We start from the raw sequence: 27,325 nt of genomic DNA, 5'->3' as shown, positions 1-27,325 counted from the left end.
GGGCTTCTTCAGCCCCACTCTTACACTCAGTGACGAGCAGCCATGCAGATATGCAGGTGGACATCTTCCCTCAATTTGCAGCAACAGTGTCCAGAACATCACTTCAGAGAAATTCTGCAGTACTAATCAGCCATATACAGCAGGTGTGGTAGTGAGCTGCAGCCCAGCTGGAGTCAGGCAATAAAACATCTTTTACTTAATTGCTGCTGTTCCCATTACAAAAATAAGCATCCACAGCACATTTATTTAATGTTTAAATTACTTCATATTACGTAACATGAAAAGAAAATATATTTATCCCACGTACAGTAATAGTAAACAAGTGCATTATTTCAAACATTAAAAATAAATCTTTTAACCAAATCTGTACAACAGATAAATAAAATTATATCTACAATACTCGGCTTGTGAAGAACAAAACAAAAATTATCCCCTCAAGCTCAAAGTTCTCCATGACCGCTAATACTGGCACAGATGGCAATCAATGCATCCCGTCCACCAGTGTTGACCTTTACCACATCTTTCAGTGATTCACGTTCTCATTAGGGAAGATAACTTTCCAAACATTGGAAATAATGTACACAATGAAGAAGTAGCTCAGTATCATTCCGACAGCTTCAACGTGGGGACTGTACAGAAAGAACTGCACGTAATTACATCAATTAGTGGAAAACTTACAATAAAGCAAACAGCTTTAGGGGAGAAAAAAGTTCTCTATATATTTAACAAGATTTCTTCTCATAATTCACCATACTTCTTAGAAATGTCTTTAAAACACACAAGATGTTATGTAAACTTGTATATCATCTTAAGTCACTGAAGTGGTGATGACTTTTTATTTCTGTGTATAAAGGGTTTCACATGACAGATACTATCTTCACCTAAACAGCGAAGTACCACTTTGATTAGAAAAATGCCCTGATTTACCAGAGAAATAACTTCATGTTTCACATCAGCTAAAGGTGACCACTAACAGAGGAGTGCAGATCCGCTCTCCTCTCATTCCTTGCTAAGAATGACTACAGCGTGCGTTACGTCTTGCGTTGTAGAGTAGCATCCACCCTCCCTTTGGTGGACCCAAGGAACAGATCATTCCATGATACGCACATGATACTGCTATTCCATTTAACTTCACTTTGTTTTGCCACGCTTATATAGATATGTAAACAGAAACATATATCCAGTAGAAAAAGACTTGTTTTCACATGCAATTCTGTACAGTGCATTCTTGTTTCTCAGTTTCTCGGAGAAGGTTATTTTCACATGAAATGTGTACATTTCCACTATTTACATCTGGCACTCACTTCATGTAAATGTCTTCTTCTACCTCCAGTTGAGAATTTTTGTTCAGGCAGACACAAAGCAAACCTGAAGGAAGTTTTCAAGAACCCTTTCCAATTAATGCCTTGACTGCTCTTGCATTGCTGAGAAGAAGAGTAGTCCAGAAAAAAACCCAGCTATGCACAGTAGCCTTTTCAGCAGAGTTGAGTTATCCTTAGGAACCACGATCTGTGCTAGATCATTTGTGATCTGAGAAATCTCATGTGCCACACACACAAATATAAAAGTGCTGACGATAACGTTAAACATCGGATAGCCAGGAATGAGTACCAAGATCCCCTTTGTGTCTGCTGCCAGCCAGATGTGGTATTGGCAAATGAAAAGCTAGAAGAAAAAAAAAATGTTTAAAGCGTTTACCATAAATATTTTTGCTTATATAAAAATCACATATTACTACTACTGCATCAAGCAAAACCACATATTTCAAGTAAGACACTTAGAATTGAATAATGTACTTTGAGAAGGTGTATTCCACACATCTTTGCTATAAACTCCCTCAGATAAGGCCCAGTACCTGACCTTGAAGACTGTTTAACTGAGAGAGCACACGGCAAATTAGCTTTGCTTGGACTTAACCCAACAAGGCATACAGGAGCACCATTTTCATGAGTGTCCAACCTTTTGGCTTGCCTGGGCCATACCGAGTGAAGAGGAATTGTCTTCGGCTGCATATAGTTAACTATGATACAGTTATAGTTAAAGCATATAAGTAACGAAACTCTTATTTTTAAAATATTTTTTATTAAAACATTAAAGAAAAAAAGAAGAGGGCAACAAAAACATAAAATTAGCAGGTTGGACACAAACAATTTACGTTCTAACAGAACAGATCAGGAATACACCTGCACTCAGTAACCATCCCTCTGCCTACTAACGTGCCTGCAAACAAAAGGTAACGCTTGAACTGCTGGTGAGTGGAAAAGCCCCTGGAGCTGATCAGCACCTTAAAGTCCACCAGGGATCAGGATGCTGAAACCATCATCCTTACAAGAAAAATTTAATCGTGGACTCCACTGTATGACACTGAGATTCTCCTCTAAGTAAGTTTTTTCTCTTCTTTCTTTTAAAGTGTATTTTAATAACATAATAAAATTATACACCTAATATTAATAAAGAGCAAGCAAAATGGAAAGCAAGGTACTTCCTACTCTTTGAAATTATATTCTCAATGGAACAAGAAAACGTGCACAAAGAAGGGTTCTGCTTCTGAAGTTGTAATTCTTTATTAATGCAGCAAAGCTTTCTAGGGCAAACTGATTTATAAAGTGTGCTTATTCTGCCAGTACAGTTAATGCTGATTCTTTAACTGACTCACATTTTGCCTTCCAATTGCATACACATTACAGAACCCAGCACTACACCTCAGCTCTCACAGTCTACAAGCCTCCTCCAAAACAGCATGAGAAATAAGACTGCCACTCTGATACTATTTCAGCTGTGATATTTTAGTGTGGATGGAAGCTACAATAAATCAGGTCAAAGAACAGCATTAAATAAAACAATATTCTTTCAATATTTATCTTATACTGCCGCAATTTATGTAACAAAACCACCCTACATTTCTGAGCTGAAGATCACCGCAGCTCTGTCATCTCACTTACCTCTAGAGAAATTTTACCAAACCACGCAAAAAAAGAGCTATATACAGAACGGACATAACCAGGAATGTTCCTGATGAGGATGAAAGCTAAAATCTTATGGAAAAAAAAAGAAAAAAAGAGAAAGAAACGAAAGTTAAAGATGTGACCATGGGTGACAGGTCAGTCACACATACACACACAACTTTATTCACTTTAACCAAACCATGGGTGCATCATATATGCATATTCAACACATTTAGCATATATTTTTAATGAACAGTTTATAATTAAAATCAGTCTGCAGATTGTCAGTCTAGATTTATCATTGTAAGAAAAAGGAACATCATTACCTGCACCACCGAAACAGAAGGATGCAGTTCATTGCACTCCGCTTTGTTCTTACAGCTACTCGCCCAAATGGAATAGGTCTGGAAGATACAAATGTCAGCTGAGTAACAGTGGTGTGTAACATTGACAAATGAAACAACTGATAGGCTAGTCTGAAGTGTTTCAGCAGTATTTGGCTGTGGGACAGTAACAGAACGAACAACACAGTGCTTAGGTTTGTGTTTCTCCCAAATTCCTCTTTGCAACTGAACGATGCCATAATTATTCACACACAAAGATGAAAACACAATGTTGACAATTATTTCATTTTTAACCACAATTAGAAAATCGATCAAGAGTGGAGGTAAGAGCTGCATTATCTATCACATTATTTGTCTGCTTTTCTTACAGTTTTCTCAATGATGTGAAAAACTGATGGAGGTTTTCATCGACAGTTGACTCAAAACTATGAGCGAGTAGATGGTTCAGGCTGCACAGAAGTACACAGCTGAAGCATCCCCAGATCAAGAACTGCTTTTTAAACCTGTATATTCTCTAAATGAGAACTTCAAAACCAGAAGGAATTCTTTAACAAGTATAATCAGCCTTGTAAATCTGTAAACGAAGTACCTACCAAAAAGGATACAATTGAAATAAATAATAAAACATTTGAAACTCTGCTGGAGAAAAGCGGATCTCCCTTTCCTTCAGAAATCATCTGATGCTTCTGCAGTGCCAGGTAAATAAAAGCAAACAACATCCCATGAAACACCACCTGTAAAAGACAACATAATGAGTATTTCATGTATTACACATACTTCAGGCACAAACTTCCACAACAGAAAAGCTACAGTATAATCCATTTGTAATACCAAAGCCTAGGGATTTCAACAAAAATAGGAAACAACAAAAATAGGCTTCCTACACCAGGTTGTCATAAGTTGCTTTTTTTAACTCAGCTGAAATACTAAGGATAAAGCATTCTTAAGATAAGGATAAAGCTGAAGTACTAAGGATAAAGCATTCTTACTAATTCTTCCCAGGGTGTTAAAGACATGAAGTTTCAAGATGCTTTCAAGTACCCACTATCCTCCCTGCAATCTGTGCCAGCGCTTGAAATGTGCTTTCTCTGGGGAAAAGCCACGAGGCCCTGGCCTTCTCCCAAGTTGGCAGGTGAAAATATTCAAGAAGCACTACAAGTGCTTTCCCCTCTCACAGGCACAATTCTTCAGCTGAGAGTTTTATGAAGTTATGCCAATTCCTCATTAACTAGCAACACGACGCTGTTTCAGGCCCATGTGTTGCTTGTCTTCAGTGTTAATTTGGGACTTCCTTGTCAGCAGCATCACAGAATATGCACTGTTCACAACCAACAGAGCTCTATGTCTGAAATGCTGCAAGGCAGAGCCTCATGAACTCCACAGTTTTAAGTTACTTAAGAGTGCCAGAGGGAGAAGCATGCAAGAGACTCAGCTAAGAGTAAGGTTAGTAGATAAACACTTCCACCTCAGACAATCCATTTACCTTTATAAGAAGGTAAAAAAAAAAAAAAAAAAAAAAAAAAAAAAAAAAAAGAACTGTGTCCCTCTGGTTTATTTCACAATAACATTTCAGAAGAAAGATAAAAACTATATCATTTTTAAAGCAAATAAGCAGGATGGAGCAGTAAGCAAGCCAACATCCATCTTTAAAGCAAGGCTTTTGCAGACATTTGCAGAATTATGGTGGATGTGTCTTGGGCTTAAAGTGTGAACAATCCACTGTGACAAACTCCTGTTTTCTCTAGAGGAAGGGGAAACAACCCTCCCACATCTTCCCAATTAAAAAAAAAATACACTTAAGAGTACAGTATAAAGGTCTGTAAGTGGTACATACATAGCGATCCAACTTCCACCTAAACCACCATTCATAGACGTTCCCATTCAGCTCAAAGCACTTGGACAGAGGCCAAAACGAAAATACCTTCTCAAATGCACCCTGCAAAAAAACAAACATCACAAAAGCACTAACACTGACATCAACCATATTTACTCAATTTCATATCAAAAGACAGCTAACTGATTTATGTCATTCCAGCTTCACTAGTTTAGATAATCTGAATTTGGTGTTACCAAAATAATTGGCTTCCTCTGAAGCATTCCCTATCCCTGCCAAAGCTAATAAATAAGTGAAGTCAAAAATACTTGTTCAGATGAGAAAGATACCTTTTTCTGCCTCCCCATAAAGGTATTGGCACTCCTTCCATTTTGTATTGGAGGCTCAAAGGGAGAGATCTGTTTACACAGTGGGATAACAAATGCAGACAACAGTTTGATAGCTTAAAACCAACAGAGGATTAAAAAACACACAAAAGCCACTGTAAATTCTAGAGGGACAGACACTGCCCTTATTTATGTCATCTGTACTTGTAGTAAGCAGTAAGAAGGTAATTCAGCATGAGAATCACTCTTTTGATAAAGCATCAAGGCCAACAGCAGGTCTCCAAGAGACACAGGTGTCCCTAACACCATATGCTATCTGATACAAAGCCTGCTAACCCCGAGCACATTAAAAAAAAACAAACCAAAAACAACCACACATACAAAAAAAACCCATCACTAAACCAAAGAAAACATCCGTACACCTTCAGATTCATTACATTTGTAGTAGGGTATTGAACATGTCAAGCATTGCAAAGAAATAAGACACTAAACTGTGCTTTTTTTGTTTTCCAGCAACCACACCAATTAAAAAACAAACAGAAGGTTCCATTTTATCTTCTGTATGTGTGACAAAGAAGCAAATACTCAAGCACTAAAATGTAGAAATGGTTAATTATATTGTCAAATGTAAAAATAGTTAATATTAGTCAATAAGGATATGAGAAGTGTACAAACCTGAGAATATGACAGAAAATATATACAAGCCAGTAAGCAAATCAGTTTAAGCAGTAAACCAAAGTGCCATAAGCAGTTCCCTGAGGAAAAAAAGAAATTAATTGGTATATATGGTCATTCATTTTTCCACTGGTGAATACAAGGAAACATTTCATCGTAATCGCCCACTATTTAGTGCGGCTATGCTCAGTACTGGAAAGAATCACAATTAAATACTCAAATATTATGAACAATACTTTATCACTACCTAGATGTTTACATTTTACATTTTTCATTAAGTAACTAAAATAAACAATTATAGTAATTTTCAATCTAATAAACCTAAAAACAGAGTCAGGATCCACACAGAAAGAAACAGAATGTCTTCAAACAGAAATAGCATTCTAAAGCCTCTGCTTTCCCAAACGTTCAACATAGGCATCTCTTATTTTAGTTGAGCAAAAAATAAATAGTATCCATCAGCTTTTGTTATGTGAAATAAGTAGAGCATATATCATGAAACTCAGGGGTATCAGCTGATGGGCAATTGAGCTCTGGAGTACATTAAGGACAAGTGTCTTCTTAAGACAAGACAGAGAAACTGTTCCTCAAAGCTGTCAATTAATACTAAAGTCTACTCAGGTCTACTCCAACACCTCAAGTCTATTCCAACACCTCTTCCTGGCACACGTTTGATGCATTTTTCTATCTGCAGACTGTAAAACTTGCATTTTACTCTCTACACTGGGAAAGAGAATCTAAGACTCTTAGGGTTGTAGGTTCTAATTTAGGTGAATTAATTAACAAGCATTTACCACAAGGTGACAGCTCTTCTCTGAACTATAATCCATGAAAAACTGGGATTTCACTTCAATTTCTATTTCTATTTTTTACATCCCAAGAAATACTTTGTACAGTTCCCTTAATCTAAGGGGCTAAAGATAAGCCTCAAGCCCTTATTTGGCAGGACAAGGCAGAATCAGCACTCAGGATGGATCAGCACATTGGCAATCCAGAATGGCAATGTGCAGATGCTCACTGCTCATGCTGCACCAGTCCTTGCACTGTAGCAGTAATTTCAGCTAGCAAAGACAGTGCAATCTATGTTTTTAGCTTTCATTTATTAGTGCTACAGCTCTTGATAGAATACATTTCTGATGGTCAAAGCTGTTAAAAAGAATCCTATACGACTATAACCAGAGATAGATGTTATCAGCTGTTTTACTTTTTCAACTGATATATCATTCATCCGTAACAACCCATTTCTGTGAACAGTCACTTATCATGTTTGTACTATTGTACAAAAAGACTGAGATCTAAAGACAGCAGCTTTCTGCATGATTATCATCTGTAGGAACACGTAAATGTTTTTGAGTAGAAGGGTAAAAGAGCATTATCTTACCATTTGCTTTCTTCTGGACTATCTGAGGCCACATAGCCAAGGTGGCATAAATGATCATAAACCAGACAGTAACGAGTGGCACAAAGTAGTAGAACTGGTATGGTCGGTCCATCACTATGCACAGTACCACAACCAAGAAATTGAGGCGAAATAATACCTGGAGGGAGCCAGAGGAAAGAAAACATTCTGATGTAGAGTAAATAGACTGGAAGGCAAAGCTGGCAGAGATCGGGGAGAATGTTTCTTTAGCATTACATGAAAACATCACCTCACATGATGATTATATTTCAGTTGAAACATAGGAACAACAACAGAGCAACATGAGACTGCAGGTTAACGATGTAGTATAGGACCAGTCTACTCTGGCCTACTTCAGCAGAAACAACAATGAAAATAGGGTACAACGGAGCTGCTCCCAGCCTGGGGACTGAGTGAGCATCCCATCTGCTGCAGTCTCTAACATAGCATCTTTGAGGGGAAAACAACGACAAAAAAACAACTCTACAAAGTAAACAAAAAAAAATACCCCTTTAGAATTAACGTAGTCATTTGGAGAGTGTTTGCTTTTCCTCCATTTTGCCATTGGATCGGAAAATTTTTGAACCCTCAATTGAAAAGGTTTCAGGGAAATAAAACATTTTAGAATGAAAGATAAACCGATTCCTCCCTCTTCCCTCTAGGAAGCAGCAACACCTGAAATGTTGGTGAAATTTTCATTATTTCTAAATAAAAATGTTAGAGGAGCGTGATATTCTACACCCCGAGTGGTTAAGCATACTGCTGTCAAGCAGAACTCTTTCTTGACATAAGAAAAATTCAGCTGAGATTCTGCAATGAGCAAAAATGAATACGGAGCATGTGAGGATGCTTTGCTAAGTTCTGAAAGAGGCAGCAAACACTACAAAGCTGCCTCTTGTTCATGTATTAGTAATCAACTTCAGTATAAAACAGTTGGATACTTAATGAAATAGCAATGTGGAAAGTTTTTTCAACAGATCCAAAACATCACTCATCTGAAGGAAAGAAAAATACTGCAAGTGTTCTGGGACACTATTAAAGGTCCCAGCAAACCAAACACAGAGTTTTCATTTCCCTAGCAATAAGGAAAAGACTCAAAATGCATGCAAAAATTAAAAGCTTTTACAATGTAAGCACTTCGAAATGACTTTAATTTAAATCACAGACAAGACAGCATTTGTTTCATCTACATAAAGACTTGCAGTGCTGGGAGCAAGCAAACCCATGTGCTGAATAACTCACTGAACAACTACCGTTATTCACAGAGGAAGACAAATAAAGAATGTCTGTACACAACTGCCTCTTGAATTCACCAAATATTTATCAACTCATATATAAAACAAAGTCTTATAGAAATACCAGCTTGAATCGTTATATATGTACATACACATACATACATACACATATCGCAATGGAAATTCCATTGCTATACATTAAAAAAAGAAATCGTGTTAAGTATTCTGTAAGGCCTACAAACATTTTTTACATTGATGACAACATTGCGCATGCAAAATAATTACAAATAAACACTAAATGTGTTGGACTGAACTGAAACAATATCCATTTGGGATCTGAAAACTTTGGTTAAGCAATCTAACGTGACACTACTCAGGAAGCACGAATGTGTTGTAGATATTCTATTACCTGAAAAAAAGTTCCTTATAGAAACATAAATATATCCTTACCTGACACACTCTGTACACACCAAAGTCCCCTTTTATCCAAAAATATGAGAAGTGCCCATAACCTGTTTGGAACAGATATGCAGCCACCAGAACTCGAATGTGCATGTACACAGGCAAAAACTGTTGGGAAAAATAATGTACCTCTTATAAATGACCACATGAATGTTTTTGGTTTTCCTTTTTTGGTTTGTCTGCACTGCACTAAATCAGGTTTAGCAAAGAAAAGAAACATGCTGCACTTCTTGTTTCTTACTAAGCTCTTTTGTTGCCTTGAGCTCTCTTATGTTATTACACAAACTGTATTCAGATTCTGTTTATTATTATCATTCTACAGTTTCCATTTTCTTTAATCAGTTAAGATAGAGTTAAGTAAGGATCTTTGAAAGCTTACCTTCAATAGCCTCGAGCTCTGAACATAACGTTTTGCTAACAATTAAAAATAACGTGGTCTTCTACATCAAAAAATCAAGTACATTTTGTATTTGGTTGAGTCATGCATAACATGCTCTTATCAGTGAAACTGAAAAATACCCTAATTCTGCAAATATCATTTCTAAAACTACCAGAACAACAGTACTAATTATTCATCTATTCAATTCTAGTAAGTATTTGTGCTTTCTGCCCAATTTGCATTCCCCCAAAGAAACCTTGAAATTCACTTACAGTGCTTGCTCCAGAGATATGATAAATCAAAATAACAAGCTGCATCCAGCCCTTCCATTCATCAGTCTGTTCTCTATTTAACACTTTAGTCTAGTGCAAAACAAAACAAGAGTGTTGCTATTCCAAAAAGTACAATGAACATCTACAAAACGAGGAGAAAAAGTTCAAAACAATAAACCACTTTAAGGGCAAATAGGTCTAAACTGTAAAAGCCCTCTTGCAAATAGACATGTTAATGTGATCTATCCTCTCACATACCTGAGCTACAATTGCTTAAAAACTGACTGCACCAAAGGCCAAACACACTCACACCCACATGCTTTAAAGAAAATTTTACATCTAATTCCATACAAACTTTGTATTGTTTGCAAATGTATTTTCTGCAGATGAGTTATATTGATATTAAAAAATTTACTTTCAATAATCAGCAATCTGAAATCTACAGTCCAACTGCCAAACTACATTACAAATAGGATGTCAACTTGATCATTACCTCTTTGGTATTTTCGGTATAAAATACCCCCAAAACCAAGATATAGACGATTGGTATGAAGAAAGAGGAGTGTGTATAAAATTTATTTTCCTTCATGAAAAGATTTGCTCTGTCACATAGATAAAAATAGGTCATGATTAGACCAAGTTTGCAGAAACAGTGTAACAGCATCTCTAAAGTAGAAACACTAGGAGTATTGATGGTAGGTTTCTTCTCCTCTCCGATTTCCAAGTCAGTGCATGATTTGTTCTTTCGATAATTATTCCGATGAATTAAACTGATAACAAAATATCCAATAATGGACAAAGTAAAGAAACAGAAAGCTAATTTCTGTATCAGGGTGAGAGGAGGCTGAGGCTGGCAGCAGGAGCCGTCAATGGGCTTCATTATCTTATTGCAGTAGACATTCATAAGAATCATTGCATTCTGTCAAAGAAATAGACAGTTTTCCAATTAATCTCTAAATATTTTCATCATATACAATTTTCTTTAACTAGATCATGCATTGACAGAAAAACTAAGCACTTCCCCCTCATCACATAGGAAAAAATTCATAGGAATCCCCATAAGCCCATAACTACTTCCAAAGACTAAAATCTTAGGTTCCTGAGATAAGGCTTGAATGTAATGACTTGAACGTAATTCTTACAACAGAAGGGTTCTCTCTATTGGCTCTAAAAGGAGCTATAAATAAATAACTAGTCTATACATGAAAAATAGCTCACAAAATTAGTGTCCTCAAGGGGCAGGGTAATGAAAACGTCTACAACCTAACAATGAGACCTGTGGTGAGATGATATCTAGCTCATCCAATACTCAAAAGCAACTGAAACCTGCAAAGGAACAGAACTAATGCTGACACAGCAGGAGAACTCAGTCACAGAGAGGGCACACTGACCACACACAGAGAGGCTCAAGACAAGCATATGTATTAGTAGCTTAAAGATAATACAAGAATTAAAGTCACTGGCACTCCACGCAATGGAGAAAAATCGATACTGTGCGTTTTCTCATCTGTTTCACACTCTTTGATAAACAAAAATAAGCAAAACTGCCTGACATTTTGGGATCTTCTGAGCAAGATCTCCTGAAGGACAGGAAGGTCCTCACTACATTCATACTGTCTGCTGTTTCAAAACATTCACGTGAAATTCTGTTTTACTGTTATTACTTTTTAACGTCAAACAGTGCTAAAAATACTTACCATATCCCTGCTTGATTCAGGTAGATGCAAGCCATCTGAAGACTTCATAATGGTTTCTTGTGCTATCAGTTTTGATACACTGAACACTTTAACTTTAGCTTTTGAATTTCGGGAGCTGCTGTTCAGAATACGGACAGCTGCTTCATTATAAGCATCTATTTTCTCATTAGTGATCATTTTCCGACTCTCACTCAGCATATCTTCATAAACAGGATCTGAATTTGAAAGAATAAAAAAATTGGTGTATGAAGAGTCTATATCACAAATACATTTGGTTAGCTCAAATTGCACAGGTTCCTTTCATTTTGGTACTCAAAGCTGTTTAATAGCATAGCAAAACCAGTGAGGAATCAGTGACCGTTACTGTAACTGGAGTTGTTTATAATGGAGTATTCATAATGTTATTCCCTAGTTATGTGCATGTACTAATAGATCAAAAAGCTTTGGCCAGACATGAATGCCTTTGTGCTCCATGTGGAGCACAGTGATAGAGTAGAGCTGCTTATGCCTTCTCTCAGAAATGGAATGCCCCAAGTAAAGGTTCCAAAAACGAGATGATAGAAGACAGGCAAACAGATACACTGGGGAAAAGAATAATCTCAGAACTCTAGTTGCTGCAGACGAAATCACTTCTAGTTGCTGCAGCTTCTCAATTCTCTAAGCCAAATTCCACGAGCATTTTCCACTTGTTCCTGCTGATTCTAATTTAACTGATATTAGAATCTCAGTTTTTCAGCAGGTTGGAGCAGTACTTAGCTGTCTGCAGGCTTCATGGATTACTTAGAACTTAACACTAAGCTACAAAGGATTCCAGATCAAAAAATCACCAAGTCACTATGAAAAGCTGCTGATGTTCATAACTCCGGTAAAACACACTAAAAGCTATAAGGTTATTTACTCAAGCTGCCTCATGACTATTTTGGATAATCCAAGTCCATACAAACTTGTGTGCACAGACCATATGTATACTATACTCTGTGTACAGTTTCTGCTCTTATTTTTTCCATTATGATCATAAAGAGCTCAGAGATTACTTAAATGGACTGGATCTTTATCAACAGAATGTTAGAGCACGTCTGACAGCTAATTGCTTTTGTAACAGACAAATTTAGTCTTGAAAGTAATGTGAAAAAAAGAATCTGTTGATCCAGGTTAATCTATAGAACTGCCTTTGATGGGAACTCGCATATGACTTTAAGGGTACAGCTGAGTATATTGCTATCAGGGCTCAAAACCTGCTTATCTTTCTCATGGAGATGACAACAACCTGCAACATTCCGTGGCTCGTAAAACACATTCAACCTATCAACTCACTGTTCAGCATCAAAGACATACCTGAGTTTTGTTGAACAAAAGCTAAAGAAGGTTGGTGCTATGATAAAAACCTCACAGACTCATTTTGGGCCATGATTTCTGGCTCCTGATCTTAACTCACCAATGCTAACTGTGCAGATGCAAGTTTTGTCTTCAGAGAACTAAATTCTCAATATTCTCCAGAGTTAATTGTAGATATGCATAAGCTGCATTTGTGGAACCTCTTCCATTATTTATGTAATTTGAAAACTTAGTGGAACACAAACACAGGAAGACAGAAAATAGTCCTAGCATCTGAGTCTGAGAGAGACTCAGAATCAAGAGTTCAGCATTTTAAAAAAATTTCCCAAGAGAGAATGAAAATGTCCATCACTACTAACAGCTAGTTAGGAGCCAGCTAGTTATAACTGCACAAAAAGCTGCACTGCAATTCAGCCAATGCATGTACTCTGTAAACCAGCAGTACCAGCAGTAAACCAGCTAATTTCTTCATAACCTATGAGAGACTGGTTCAACTGACAGTGACAACATGAATTCTTGTTACCTACTGTTCATTACTTTACCTTGCAAGATCCAGTAAACATCACTACTTTTTGCTAATTTTTCCAAAAGAGGTGCAATTGAAGTGATATTGATTTTATATTGTGTGAGGGCTTCGTTGCTGCCATTGTGAATCTTGATAGACCACTGGAGAATGAAATAAAAAGATTCAGAACCTGTATGACTCCCAATAGCTAAATCTACACAGCTAAAATACCTGCAGTACTTTTACATACATTTTAAGAAGCACATTCCATTCAGTAGAAAGACTGAGCAGAGACATTCTAGCCTTAGTCAGATTCCTAAAGCCCAATGGATTTATGTTGATCTCCTACAACAGTAGAACACCTGAACTGTCTCTGAACTAAACTGCTCTTAAAGCAAGTGGTGTGTTTCACACAGCTGTAACAAAATATATCTGATGCTTAAGAATTAACCACTTGCTATAGGCAGGAATTTCACGGAGAGTATATTTTTACTATAAATTGGGATTAACAGCTTTATCTCGTAACCATCTTGAAAGAATAAAAATTACCCTACTAGAACTTCCACCTTTAATCACATGCCCCATACATGCATAACTTACCGTGGCAGCTCCTGCTACAATTATATGAGGTTTTGCCACAGAACCCTATGAGACAAAGTAGAAATAAATTAGTTCTAAAATATTTAGAAACCATAGTTATCATCTAATGTACTAATCAAGTTAACTAAGACTTGCATTTGAAATAACAGTTGCTCAAAATTGTCCATCATTTAGTGGTTACATAACAACAGATTGCAGATATATCACAAATACCAACATTTTCATGTCATAGAATCTGCAAGAACGAAAGCAGATAAGCACTTGCAATCACTATCAATTTAGAGAGTGAGAAAGAGAACTTAAAAGTTGCAAATCAGATGAGAAATTCTTTCAGTTCCTACTGGGATGAATCAACCTGCTCCTAGAAAGCAGGTGTTTGGTTTTGTTTTGTTTTTTTTTCCTGTGGTTTGGTGAGGCCTTTTTTGGTCCAAGTGAAGTCATCCTTGGCAGACAGGAGATGCTAATAAATATATATTTGCACACACGCTCCCTTTCACTATTTTTATGCTGAATTTCAGACCTCTGCTACATAACTGACTGAATATAGCGTGATATGCTGCAGTTGCTAACCTTTTTGTATTTATAGCCATGTTTATGAAAGGAAGAAGTCAGAATATCTTCCTAAAATAAACAGTTGAAGACTAACCTCAGTCCAAGATTTGATACGCTGCCTCATAGAGCCATTAACTTCTGGATACCACAGGAAATCCTTTAAAAGAAATGCAGATTTAATCTGTAAGCACTAAGACAAGCAGTGGACTAAGAAAAAACAAAACAGAACAGAAAAATGAACTAATTAGAATGAGCTCAAGTGTAAAAGAAAACCACATAAGACCAAGTGAGATTTCCTTTACGGCAAGTCTGATAAGCCTGACATTGCAGTCTGGTAGGAAAACCAAACCAAAACAAAACCACAAGTTGTCCCCATTAAAATAATAAAAATAATAATAACAACAACATGTAGTTCAAGAGTCAAGATTTCATCAAGAAACTAACTTCTTAGACTGCCAAATAGGATGTCCTAAGGTTTCCCTTCCATTCTACCACGGCTAAAACCAAACTCGCATCTTATAACCTGTTTATACTGACTTGATTTTTTCCTCAGTTCCCAATTTTTAACAATGGATTCTTTTTTAATCTGAAACTTTACAGACTAATATGACTGAAAGCTTGGAATTCTAATTTTCAAATGAAAAGAAATCCCAACATTTTACATGACCACTTTGTACATTGCTACCTGTTTAATAGTGTCGTGGGCATTAAACCCATCACCTACTACACTTTTTATTTTAGATGTCAAGAGCAGTGGCCAACGTTCAGCTAGAAAAACAATCCACGTGTTGGCTAATGCTATTATATCTCCCAGTTAAGCTCAGACTACCTAGCACCCCGTTACTCTGCAGAAGTATCAGAAGGACTGCAAATACACATTAAAGTGGAATTGTAAGGATTACATATACAAAAATTACTGTAAGGAAACTTCATAATGCAGAAATACTCCCAGCAGAAAGGAGATCTCTTTCATTTCCACAGATCTAAAGATTTTGCAGTTCTCTTTAGTAATGTAAGTAACATGGAAGGGTAGAATCTGTGAGAGTATTCAAAGCTAAAGTCTCTCAAAGTATCTGATATATAATATAATGCATTGAAGATATACTCTTATGCAATTTGTTCAAGATTTATAAAGAACGTTGATGGTCTGAAACTACTTTTCACTTTTCAGCACGTGCAGAAGTTTGAAAAAAATCAAACTCTGACTGCAGTTTGGATTACACCGTGTGAAATTAGATACAAATTATTATGGCTTACAGTTTAATGTCAGATAAAAACTTACCACTTTAATTGAAGCAGATTTATCTTCAAAAGGGATATTTCCATGCTGCCAAAACAAACAAACCAATAAAAGCAAAGTAAGATAACCTTCAGAAGAGAAAAAAAACTGCATATGCTAACTTGCTCTTACCCAAAAGTTTACCTTCAATGTTTTCTTGTATAAACAAGTCAGTATTGCCAATGCAAAATGTTTATATTATTTTCTTGATAAAACAAACTACTCTCACAGAGGGTTATTTTTCCTGGTAGAACTACATCTGAAATGCTTTCTGTTCGCTCTGTTTGAAAGGTCTGATTAAACATTTTCCTAATTTTTCCCTCTTCAAATGAGAGAACTTCAGATTTTTTCCCCCTTTCTTCCGCTTCCTTTTCCCCAGCCTTCCTGTTCATCCACCTATCTTCTTTGCACAGATCAACTGAAACAGCTTTAATTAACGATTTGAAAAAATTAATGTAAGGAAGAAACAAAGCCTGGAAGGTATCATTACATTTCTGAGTGAGATTGTGAGAAACTAGAAAGGAAGCAGTCAGACATCCTTAAGAGCATTTACAACCCTTTATATACTAAATAATGTTACTTTTGATCCTGTTAAAAAGTATATTTATCTTCCATGAACAGATCTTGATTTCAGAAATACTTGACAGAAGATACCTCTCAGCTTATAATTAGTTATAGCACCCTGTCATCTCACAGCTGCTCAATTTACTCTGGCTTCTAGGCAGCAAATGTGATATAACCAAGAAAAAAAAAAGAAAGTTACTCCATCAATTAAATGTCTTGTTTTGACAAGTCTAAGTGACTGCATCCTTTCTGTCGGATAAGCTGCCAGCTTGTACTTTCAAACCACAGAAGTACTTATGATGGATCTCATCTGCAATTGGAATTGGAGCGTGTCTTTTCCCTCACATACGTACACGCATCCACGAAGAGTAAGACCTATGAAGTGTGACATAATGAAGTAAATCAATAGTCTACAGCTAAATCCTTTCCTACTGCTTCCACCCAGTAGGCTGCAGTTTACATTCTCCACCTTATAAAAATCTACATTTCAGCAACAATCAAAAGCATGGTGAGATCAGAAGCCACTTCTGGTTACAGCTTCAGTCTGAAGTTAGACCTGGAAACCTGTGATTGCCCAAGGATTTTAAGAACAGGTTAGGTCAGCAATCTAACTGACATATAAGATAACAAATTGCAAAGCATGAATGGAATAATCGTTCTCAAGAAAGAAGCAAGTATGAAGCCTAAGAAGCTATGAGAGACGTTAGCTTCATTTGTTTATTCCCAGACTGCAAGGAGCTTTCTCTCAAGCTTCCTAGTTCATTTCTCAGACTCTCATTATCTTGATCTAATCTTGCTCTTCCTTTTTGTGCTTCTTCTTCCTAGGCCAGCAAGCAGTGCAAAAAGAGTTCGGAGAAGAGTTATAAAGTAAATTGGAAAAGAAGGAAACAGAAATCATTGAAATACACCATCTCACCTTATTTCCTTCTTCCTTGATTTGAGGATTTATGATTTTTATAAATGAATAGAACAGCTGTCGAATTCTAGAATCTCCTAAAAACACAATATGTTTGTCTATGAGGCAACTTTTTGCTTCACTGAAAAACAAAACAGCAACACTCGTGTTACAGAAGACTTATAATATATTAGAGAAAAATCTTTAGTGAAATCTATAGAGCAGTATAGGTAATTGTATACATTACATCCAGGGCTAAGTAACAGTAAATCTTTTCAGTGTTGAAATAATTAGAAGTTTAGTGTAATTAGCATACAAATGGAAGTCAATTCTTCTGCTAATATGATTACTGGAATGATAAAATAAGCTTTCCTATTCCACACTGCTACAAGGAAAGCAGTTTCGAAACTACCTGGTAGCTCCTCGGGACAAGCACCAGTGCTGCCACCAACATTTATTTGTATTTTAATACAGAGACAGAAATGTGGCAGACACTACAGTTACATGGAAAATGTACAGCAACAAAAAAAGAACATCTTCTGATAGGTGTTGCATATATTTCAAAGCCTGGAGAATAGGCCACAAAGCAAAAAAAAACCAATGAGACTACAATTTCAGGAGCAGTCAGACAACAATTACTCTTCTTCCCCAGAAGAAGAAGAAAAGAAGGGTTTTCTTACCTATTTTTATACTTGTGCATCATACAACTATGAGGCTGCCACACTTTTTCTCCAAGAAATCTCCCACTGGACAGAAGATACTCACACGTATCATCACCTTTAAAACAGTGAATTTATGATTAGAAATCAGACACACGAAAATTATTTTCAAAGCCCCACTGCTGTTAAAAAAAAATAAATAAATCTGATAACATTTCACAGAATTTCACAGCATTGTAGGGGTTGGAAGGGACCTCTAGAGATCGCTCAGTCCAACCCCCTGCAAAGCAGGCTCCTTACAGCAGGCTGCACAAGTAGGTGTCCAGATGGGTCCTGAATATCTCCAGAGAAGGAGACTCCGCAAGTTCCCCTGGACAGCCTGTTCCAGTGCTCTGCCAGCCTCACTGTGAAGGAGTTCCTTCGCATATTGGTGCAGAACTTCCTATGCTCCAGTTTATGGCTGTTTCCCCCTGTCCTGCCCCCACAGACCGCTGAAAAGAGGTTGGCCATGTCCCTTTGACTCCCACACTTAAGATATTTATAAACATTATTAAGATCCCTTCTCAGTCTTCTTTTCTCAAGGCTGAACAGACCCAGTTCGCTCAGCTGCTCCTCACAGGGGAGATGCTCCAGGCCCTTTATCATCTTTGCGGCCTTCTGCTGGACTCTCTCTGGGAGACCCTCGTCTTTTTTGTACCGGGGAGCCCAGAATTGGATACAGTACTCCAGGTGAGGCCTGAACAGGGCAGACTAGAGGGGGAGGATCATCTCCCTTGACCTGCTGGCCATGCTCCTTTTAATGTGCCCCAGGATCCCCTTAGCATTCTTGGCCAGAAGGGCACACTGCTGGCTCATGGCCAACCTGCCATCCACCATGTCCTTGTCCAAAGAGCATTTGTGACATAAAAGAATCAAAGCAAACAACAGCATTAACCAAGTTTAACTTAACTGTAAAAACATTTTGCACAGGTGTTTACTAATTGCCACGTCGCTTACTATGCTGTACTTTTCAGCAACACGTTCCTCTGTCCACAAAACATTAGTGACCTCGTTTCTGCTCTTGGAAAGTTGTGACTTAGAATGGTGTTTCCATTAGAAGATACTGATCTGCTGTGCTATCTGCTATCCTAGAACAAACTAAAAGAATTAAATAACGTACACAGAATTACCAGACACTTCTTCTTGTATAGAATATGAAGCTCAAAATGGGATTTGTAAAAACATCTTTTCCGTTTCCCTGTTTAAGATGCAGCTGTCACCTTGGAACAGCTGACATTACATGCTGGGTTAATGGGCAGAACAATAAATGTTTACTTGAGATTTTACTGATGATTCTGAATTGCACCTACCATTTTCCAGTCCATTAGTTTTCCATTAATTGCAATTAATCTCTTTGCAAGTGGTGATGTTTCAGGTCACTTTTTCAATTCATATAAATAAAGTACCTGATATGGAATCAGTGACTGATCTTCCAGCAAACACATCTGGTTCTGCTGCCAGAAACTCAGTGCAGCTCCACACTGTGCTGGCAAGGAGCTGCCTGCCAACATTTTTGTCATCGCTGGCAAACAAACAAGAAAATGGTGGTGAATGAAACAGTGAGTACCTGTGCTGGCTTGTGCAGAAACAGTGTGCCACAAACCCCAGTTAGTGCCTTCTATGAAACCTGGAGTTCAGTAAATCAGCCATGATCTGTTCTTTTCCTCCAGAGAAACCTGCACTAATTTTAAAGGAGAGGCATTTTCTATCAGCTTTCTTTCTGAGCTGCTGGAAGACACACACAGTGAGACAGGCAGGTGTTCTATTTTAATTATTAAGAGGCATTCTAAAGCTTCATCTCAATCTGTGGATCAGGCAGGACAACAGAGAGCATTTGGCAGGGTGATGTCTAACCTGGTCAGAATGGGAACTGGCACAGTGCTGCTGACCCTGCTCCAGCTCACAGTCCTCAGAGTGACAGCTCAGTATCTTGGTCCCTGAAGCTTTGAACTGAATTATTTTCTACAACATGCAAGAAGTACTGCACAAGGCACAAATCTGCCCTTGCTTCCTGGTGAAAATAGTCCAGCAGAATACATACTGATAAGACTAAGCCCCCATGGACACGTGAGCTGTTCTCACGGGTGTGCTGAGGAGCATGGAAAGATGGGAGACGGCAACAGTGACACTCCCAGTGCTCCTGCAGGAGTAATTCCAACGTGAAAGAGGCAGTGCTGCTGCAGGCTTGGCTTCTCAGCATCTTGTCACCAAATGACCTCATCTTTCCTCAACAGTATTATTGTCCTTTGTCTCACTGTTACTGAAGTTAGAACGTAATTCCCTCATATAATCCAAGTGTCCAGTAAGGGACTTAATAGCCAGCCAACATAAATCTCTTACCACAACAGGGCAAATCAGTATTCATGAACACAGGGATGATGGAAACATATCTGTATTTCCTACAATACAGAGCCGGGACTGCAGATCTTTCCAGATAACTCTTCCACTAACATTGGTGGCAATCATTTTGAGCTGATTCCAAGCTGCCTGATCATTCAGAGTCCACCCAGACAAACAAAAAGGGTCCTATCCATGAAGCTGGGAAAATATAATTAATAAAATAAAAATAAAACGCATGTTTAAAGCACAGCTGACAGCCAAAGCTCTGAATTAACTCTTATCCCAGAACTTCAGCTCCCTCATACTTAGGATTCACAAAGAACATGTCAGATGCAGACAACGCAGCTCGTGTTTCTTGGAGCAGAACATAAAATTAGCCTGGGGAAGGAAGAACTGGCAGCTGAAGACATTATCAGTCCTTCCCTTCCTCCCAGAAACTCCTCCTACTTATTTCCATGAAAATCAGAAATGGGAATGTAGAACAGACTGTATCCCACCTGTTACCCTTGGCTCATTTATTCAATCTAATCCAGCAACGGTAACAGAATCAAGTCTTACAATTTGCAACTTAGGCTCCCCATTCCTTCATTCCAAAAAGCAATTGTAATAACCAGGCTTCTTTCCTTTCCTGGAACTTTAAATACTTAGCGCTGCTATTGCATCATGACTACTAAAATAAAAGCTGAAACAACCTGAGGAATTATAGCAGTCCTCAAAAGAGAGTCCTGATAAACATCTCTGAGTCATAGCTCTGGGTTGAGGTTGCTCCTCCATGTGCAACACACACAACACTTCTAGCATGCACGATAAGCTCTGCATCAGGCAGATGTTGATGCATGGAAAAAAGATGCATTTGAAATTTAAATAAAACACAGACAGTGATAAACTACTTCTGCCATCAAAAGTGTTTACTTGTCGTCCCATGGCAGCTCAGGACTTCCCTCGAATTCACCACTAACCTCCCAAGCAAACCCTTGAGCTCCCACAGCTCTCACCGCCACTTCATCTAACCGCAGCACACACCCACCATCCACGCCAAACTGAGGTGTGGGCTGCCCTCAGGGATTTCCACAAAGGCAGGCTCTGTCCCTCTCCTGTTCTTCAACAAGTACAGGTCAGCAGTACAACCTTTTTCTTCCAGCCGGTGCTTGTTTTGAGTAGTCAGCACAGTGCCATTTGTGAGCAGATTAAAGAACAGGTCTTCCTGAAGCAGCTGATCAGCACCTTTCTTCTCCTCTTCCAGCCATTCCTACTTAACACAACAGTGCTGACCCTGCTGCCAGAACTGCTGCAGCAGTAGCTCAGAACACAGCAGGTGACATGCAAAGCCAGATCCTTGCCTACTTTTCAACTCTGTTGGCACAGATCAGATTTGCTGCTCAGATACCTTTAATAGAAACCAGAAATGCAAGACAACCATAGTTTCAGTTTTCCTTAATCATGTCAAATGTTTCTGCATATTGGCTTTCAAGTAATGTAATTTCCTTAACTCTCCAATGCACCTACTTATCCGCATCACTTCTGGTATATTGCTTAAAAATGAAACTGCTAAAAAAAACCAAAACATCAAACTCATGCTGCTTGTGATAGGTGACTTACAGCTATTATTACAGTTACTGAAACAAAAACAGCTTTGCAGATGATGAAAAGATGATGATGCATCAGAGTGATAGAAGAGTGAAGTACGTAAAGGAAAACTCACCACCACACTCCTTCTGAAACCCGTTAATTTGCTGAGGAAGATGCAGAAGACAAATAGTTACTGGTGGTCAGCTCAGCCTGGCATAATTCCCATCCAATACTATCCCAAGTCCAGGTCTTCCTGAGCCGGATGTGGTTTCTTCATATTTTACAGAACCTCCATCAAATCTCTTCCTCACGTAATCTTTTCTTCAACATTTTATCCCTCCCAGCATCTTTCTGCAGGACTTCTCCATATCCACAGCTGCTGCCTGCCTTTATTTCACATACAGCTCCTACCAGCTTTACTTGGACTCCCTAAGTCTTGCACAGGCACAGATCCCACTTGTGTTTATCACAACCTGTAGACCGCTATCAGTCCTTCATAAATCATTTATTTTCAAGACTCAAGAAATTCATGATCTTTATTTGCCACCTTTTCAGAGTAGAGCACGTTCCATGCCTTGAGCTCACGACCAAAGCTTCCACGTTGTACACTTCATGGCATTCCAACAAGAATTGCTTACACATGAAGAAGTTCTCCATCCTACAGGGCATTTATTGAAATTGCATTCCAAATTGCAATTTTTTGCATTAATTGAATTAATTTTAATTACATAGATAATATTTTAGGGAATGGAGATATATTTTCTCCCCCAGCTCCAGATACTGATTTTCTGATTTCCTTCCATGAGCAACACAGAAAGCTCCTGAAATCCATTAGAAGCATTACTTATACCTTAGTCTTTCTTTAAAGAAAGTAGTAGAAGCTTGGAGGAGGGACAGTGAGGAAGGAACAAAAAGAGATGGAAACAGCAGCCATGACAGTAAACTGGAGGTTAAGTACAAGACGGTACCTCTGGAAATGCACCTTCTTAACCATTAATGAGATCAACACTAAGAATTTCAAAGAAATGGAAATCCAACCATTTGATACTATTCAAGATAAAAATCTAGATCTGAATGTGATCATTCAATGATAGAGACTCTAAAGATACAAAAAAAAAAGTTAAATAGAAACTTATTTCCAACACGCCGTAAACCTGAGTCTTTGAAATACGCTAATAAGTGAAATGTGCTGGTAACTTCTTACTGTTTTTTACTGGATATTATAAAGATATATAGTTCAATGAAGTCTCTGAAGAAGCTGTACATGAGCTAAAGACAGTTTAAGTTAACTCATTCAAAGTTTTGCAAGAAAATTAGGCGACCCCTAAATATGACAGTCTCCCTGAATATGAATTTAACCATCCCAACTGCAGCCCAGCATTTTTGCATAGAAGTATAAACTAATGAAAGCTTTAATATCTGAAGAAACTGAAAATGGAAAGAGACAATTTCTTGGGTAAAAAACAAACAACCTTCCACAGTGCTTTTATTTATATACTTTTTATTTTTACGCAGCTCTCCTTTTCCTCCCCATTCCCGCGTATCTATGAAAGAAAGACAGTAGCCACACGAATGGGTACTTTGTTGTTCACATGAAAGTTTGCCTTTCCTGCTCCCCTCTTCCTTGCAGCACACAGTGACACAGTGACAGATGCCTGAACATAGTGTGAAAAAGCACAACAGAGCTTTTCCACTCCTGGCACGGCCCAATTCCCACCACCCTGATGCTTTGGGCCACGAGAACCTCACTTCTACCAATGACAGCAGGTTAGCATACCACACCTGATCCCTGCCCTTCCCTCTACAACCCCCGTGTGAGGACTTTATGGCCAAGAGGGAGTCACCAGCATCACTGACAATAAGCAAGACACCACTCAGCTTCACCTTTGCAGTATCACAGTAAAATCTTCTGGTTTTCCTTAGTTTGCTGAATGCCAGATGTTTAAAATCATTCAACATCTGCAAAACAATCTCTCAGCAACATCTGCTTTTGCCTATCCCCAAAACTTTTCTATCTGCTATAAACACTCCATCTTCTTTTTCCAAACCATTTGTGTGTTCTGAATGCTACCTGCTGAAAGAAGACCAAGCTGGATAGCTCGGCACTCATTTTCTACTTTCTGAGAAACCCTCACTCGACCTAAAGTGGCTCAAAGAAACCAAAAGCTTTGGGTGAAAGAACTTTGTGAGAATCTATATTGACTCAATCAACTACTACAAAGGCCTGTAGCTCCTACCCTTATGTGATTTGTGACTCAGCAGCCCCAACAACTCTCTGATTGTGCATCCTATTTATGCACAGAGTGCCTTCTTGCTCTTTTGCTGTATATGGAAGTCCCCGCTTTCTCAGGCCAGCCTTGCAATCTCCCTCTTAAAAAAAGCATCACATTTTCCAGCCTCCTTCCATCTACTTTTGAGACGGATCCCAGCCTCTGGGAACACAGCACAAGAAGCTCAGTTACCTCATATCCAAGCTCCTCTAGCAGTCAGTAAACACCTCAATGCCTCACAACTTACTGCTCTTCAGTCTCTCAGATTTACTGATGTGTCAGCTGGAGGATGAATCTGTAAAGGCTCCCAATCCCCTTCCGAATTTCCACAATAAAGTGTTTCATCCCCATCGTCCTGGAGCGCGGGTCACAAGCCTCAGTGCACAACAGCACTACTTATCCTGTGGTACGCAGCCTTTGGATCGGCTTCATGGTTTACACACAAAAACACACTCCATGTTCGAGGGCAAAGCAGAAGGCTTTCCTCCAGTGGCTCTCACTGCTGGTTATGGGGCACGCAACACCACGCAAAAACAAGCAGCTGCTCATTTTGCTGCATCCACCCAGCCAAGGGACTGAATTTTGAGCCAACAATTGAACGGAGAGTAAAAAAAAAAAAAAAAGAAGAAGAAAAGTACACCAAAACCTTCCGCCAATTCAGACGGCAATGGCGCTGCCCGCCAGGTACCGGCTGCCAACCCCTGCGCGACCCGCGCAGCTTCACCCCGTCCCGCACAGCTGCTCACACACACGCGGACAGGGCCCTGCGCTTCCGCCCGCTCGGACAGCGAGCACGGCCTTCCCGCTGTGCCCCGGCCCGAGCTGCATTCGGGGGCACTGGGCGGCCCCGGCCCGGCTCACACGGCTCCCCGGCCGGAGGGCCGCCGCCCGCCCGCGCTCCCCGCGCTCCCTCAGCTCCGCCTCCCGCGGCCCCGCTCACCTCGGTAGCGGCGGGAGGCGGCGTGGCAGGCGGCGAGCAGCAGGACGGCGGCCAGCGCCAGCGCCTTGGCGCTCCTCACGCTGAAGTAGTAGTTGATCTCCCGCTTGCCCAGGGTGTAGGCCAGGCCCGCCATCTTGGCTCCTCCATGACAACAGTGCGCGGCGGAGCGGACGGGCGCAGCGGGGCAGCACTGGGTCCCCGCGGGCGGCCGAGGCAGCCCCCGCCGCCGGCTGCCACCGTCCCCACCGGCGCCGCGGAGAGCAGCCCGACCCCCCTCCGCCGGGGCGGAGCTGCCGCCTTCCTCCTCCTCTTCCTTCTCCTCCTCGCTCTCCTCCTCCCAGGGCTCCCGGCCGCGGTAGGGGTGAGGTCTTCTTGGAACACTGGAATGTGGAACACCGAAACATCTGGTTGTCGTTTCACCACCCTCCCGTCTTTCTGTGAGCCAAAAAAGTCATCTTCCGGGAGATCTGCGACTCGTTGCGTCTGACTGTTTGTATCCGATAATGCGTTAAAAAATGGAAAAGAGACGTGATGAAAACTGAAATTAAATAGTGAAAACAAAGCCAGGAAGCCTGCACACTGCAAACCGTATTTTCAGGTCTTACCTGAAGGACTTCAGGCACCGTGCAGACGTACAGGATTGGAGTTCAAAGTGTTCTTTGGGCACTGTTAGCACACACTCGGTGTTAATGCCGTTTCCCCCAGCCCAGCCATGTCTGCACTGCCTGCCAGCATGGAGTCTCTATTTTTTCCCGTCCAACTCAGTCAAACCAAAAGCTGCTGCTCGTACGGATTCCTTTACTCCACAGATGAAAAGCTCCTATTCACATGTTATTTTTGGTTACACAGCCTTCAAAAGTTCGAGCATTCTCAAAGCTTTCTTACAGTGAATAAACCTTATTATTAGTTAAAATATTCTTGTTAGTGCTTAGCTTTCCTTATCATTGCATCACAGATGTTTACATGGCAGATGCAAGCTTTTTGCACTTTAATAAGCAACTACTTCTTATCTAACAGCTTCTGCAACATGAAGTATTCACTGCAATGTTTGTTGTTGTAGGGTTGGTTATTTTTTTTTCTTTTTTTTGTAGCTTTTTGCATTGTTATACATGAATGATTCCTAACACTGCTATGATATGCATCTTTCCTGCAGTCATTTAGGATCTCAGATCTTCTTCACTTGTTTTCATAATATTTGTTGATAAACAAACAGGCTTTTAGTCCAACCCAAACACACAGACTTCAGCCTGTGTCCTAAGCTGTATTAAGTTTACTGGCTATGCTGGAAGTGCATTTGAGAGGCTGAGTGCTGAACTCCAACAGGTAACAAAACAAACATATGTTTGTTTATAGCTATGTCAGAGGATTAGAATCATAGAATCGTAGGATCACGAGGTTGGAAAGGACCTAACAAATCATCTAGTCCAACTGTCCTCCCATTGCCCTTGCTACCACAATAGAATCATAGAATCTCAAGTTTGGAAGGTTACAACATGTAGGGATAGCCACTCTGTCCCGCAGCCCTCTGAGGGCTCTTTCAGATTGGTCCATGGATGCCCAGTGGCACTCCTCACTTGCCCTGAAACACTGAGCCTACTCTTAAGTGATGCCCCAGAACCCTGCTTGTGCATTGCATCTCCGGGATTTTACGTCTGTACTGATGAATACTGATACTATTACAAGGTAAGTACCTTAATGAAGTTTAGCCACTTGTGCATATTAAATATTGAAGTGGATGTAAGCAGAACGTCTGCTTTTGTTTCATTGCTCCGTTGGAGAGGTTGTGCAGGTGCTTGACAAGAGATCTCCCTCACTGCATTTGGAAGCTCTTGGCTGCAGAGTCATGAGCTAGGGAGTGGTTTCCACACATGCAGTTTCTCTTCTTATGGATGATACCTCCTTGCTTCTTACAAGCTAATGGAATTTGACATTGAAGAGCAAAATCAGGTCCCTGCAGTATAGAAAGAAGGGCTTCATAGCAAGAAAAGAGAAAGCAGCTTCACAAAGTAGACATAAGGGGCAAATAGAGATAGTTTATGTAGAGAGTATTAGAAAACAAGGGATTCCAAGCACTTTCACAGGCGCTAGGTCCAGAATAACAAGGAGAATGAAGGCCATAAAGATAAGGGCCGGAGAACAGCTCAAAAACATTTGGCAGGGAGGTGATTAGATGTCTGAAGTGCAAGCTGAAACCAATTTGGGGGATGCCC

The 27,325-nt window shown here is 39.4% G+C and overlaps 1 protein-coding gene across 3 annotated transcripts; it reads right to left on the bottom strand.

The window, feature by feature from the left end:
• Window positions 1-173: 173 nt before the first annotated feature.
• On the bottom strand, window positions 174-25,377 carry CASD1 (CAS1 domain containing 1). 3 transcript variants are annotated; one of them, XM_015281925.4, is made up of 18 exons: window positions 25,116-25,377; window positions 17,979-18,075; window positions 17,320-17,440; window positions 15,843-15,887; window positions 14,655-14,717; window positions 14,009-14,053; window positions 13,446-13,569; window positions 11,569-11,783; window positions 10,365-10,790; window positions 9,872-9,961; window positions 9,209-9,328; window positions 7,506-7,662; window positions 6,125-6,204; window positions 5,124-5,225; window positions 3,883-4,023; window positions 3,272-3,349; window positions 2,943-3,035; window positions 174-1,665 (listed from the first exon to the last, which is right to left on the bottom strand). In XM_015281925.4, the coding sequence occupies exons 1-18, from the start codon at window positions 25,246-25,248 to the stop codon at window positions 1,399-1,401; spliced, it is 2,397 nt and encodes a 798-aa protein (XP_015137411.1). In that variant the 5' UTR covers window positions 25,249-25,377; the 3' UTR covers window positions 174-1,398. The 3 variants fall into 3 exon arrangements, with proteins under 3 accessions (XP_015137411.1, XP_040548009.1, XP_040548001.1); XM_040692075.2 differs by having other exon boundaries at window positions 14,655-14,767; window positions 17,320-17,396; window positions 25,116-25,174; XM_040692067.2 differs by having other exon boundaries at window positions 17,320-17,396; window positions 25,116-25,174.
• Window positions 25,378-27,325: the final 1,948 nt, after the last annotated feature.

The sequence above is a fragment of the Gallus gallus genome, chromosome 2, assembly GCF_016699485.2.
Source record: "Gallus gallus isolate bGalGal1 chromosome 2, bGalGal1.mat.broiler.GRCg7b, whole genome shotgun sequence".
Classification (NCBI taxonomy): Eukaryota; Metazoa; Chordata; class Aves; order Galliformes; family Phasianidae; genus Gallus; species Gallus gallus.
This window is presented reverse-complemented; position numbering and strand designations above follow the sequence as displayed.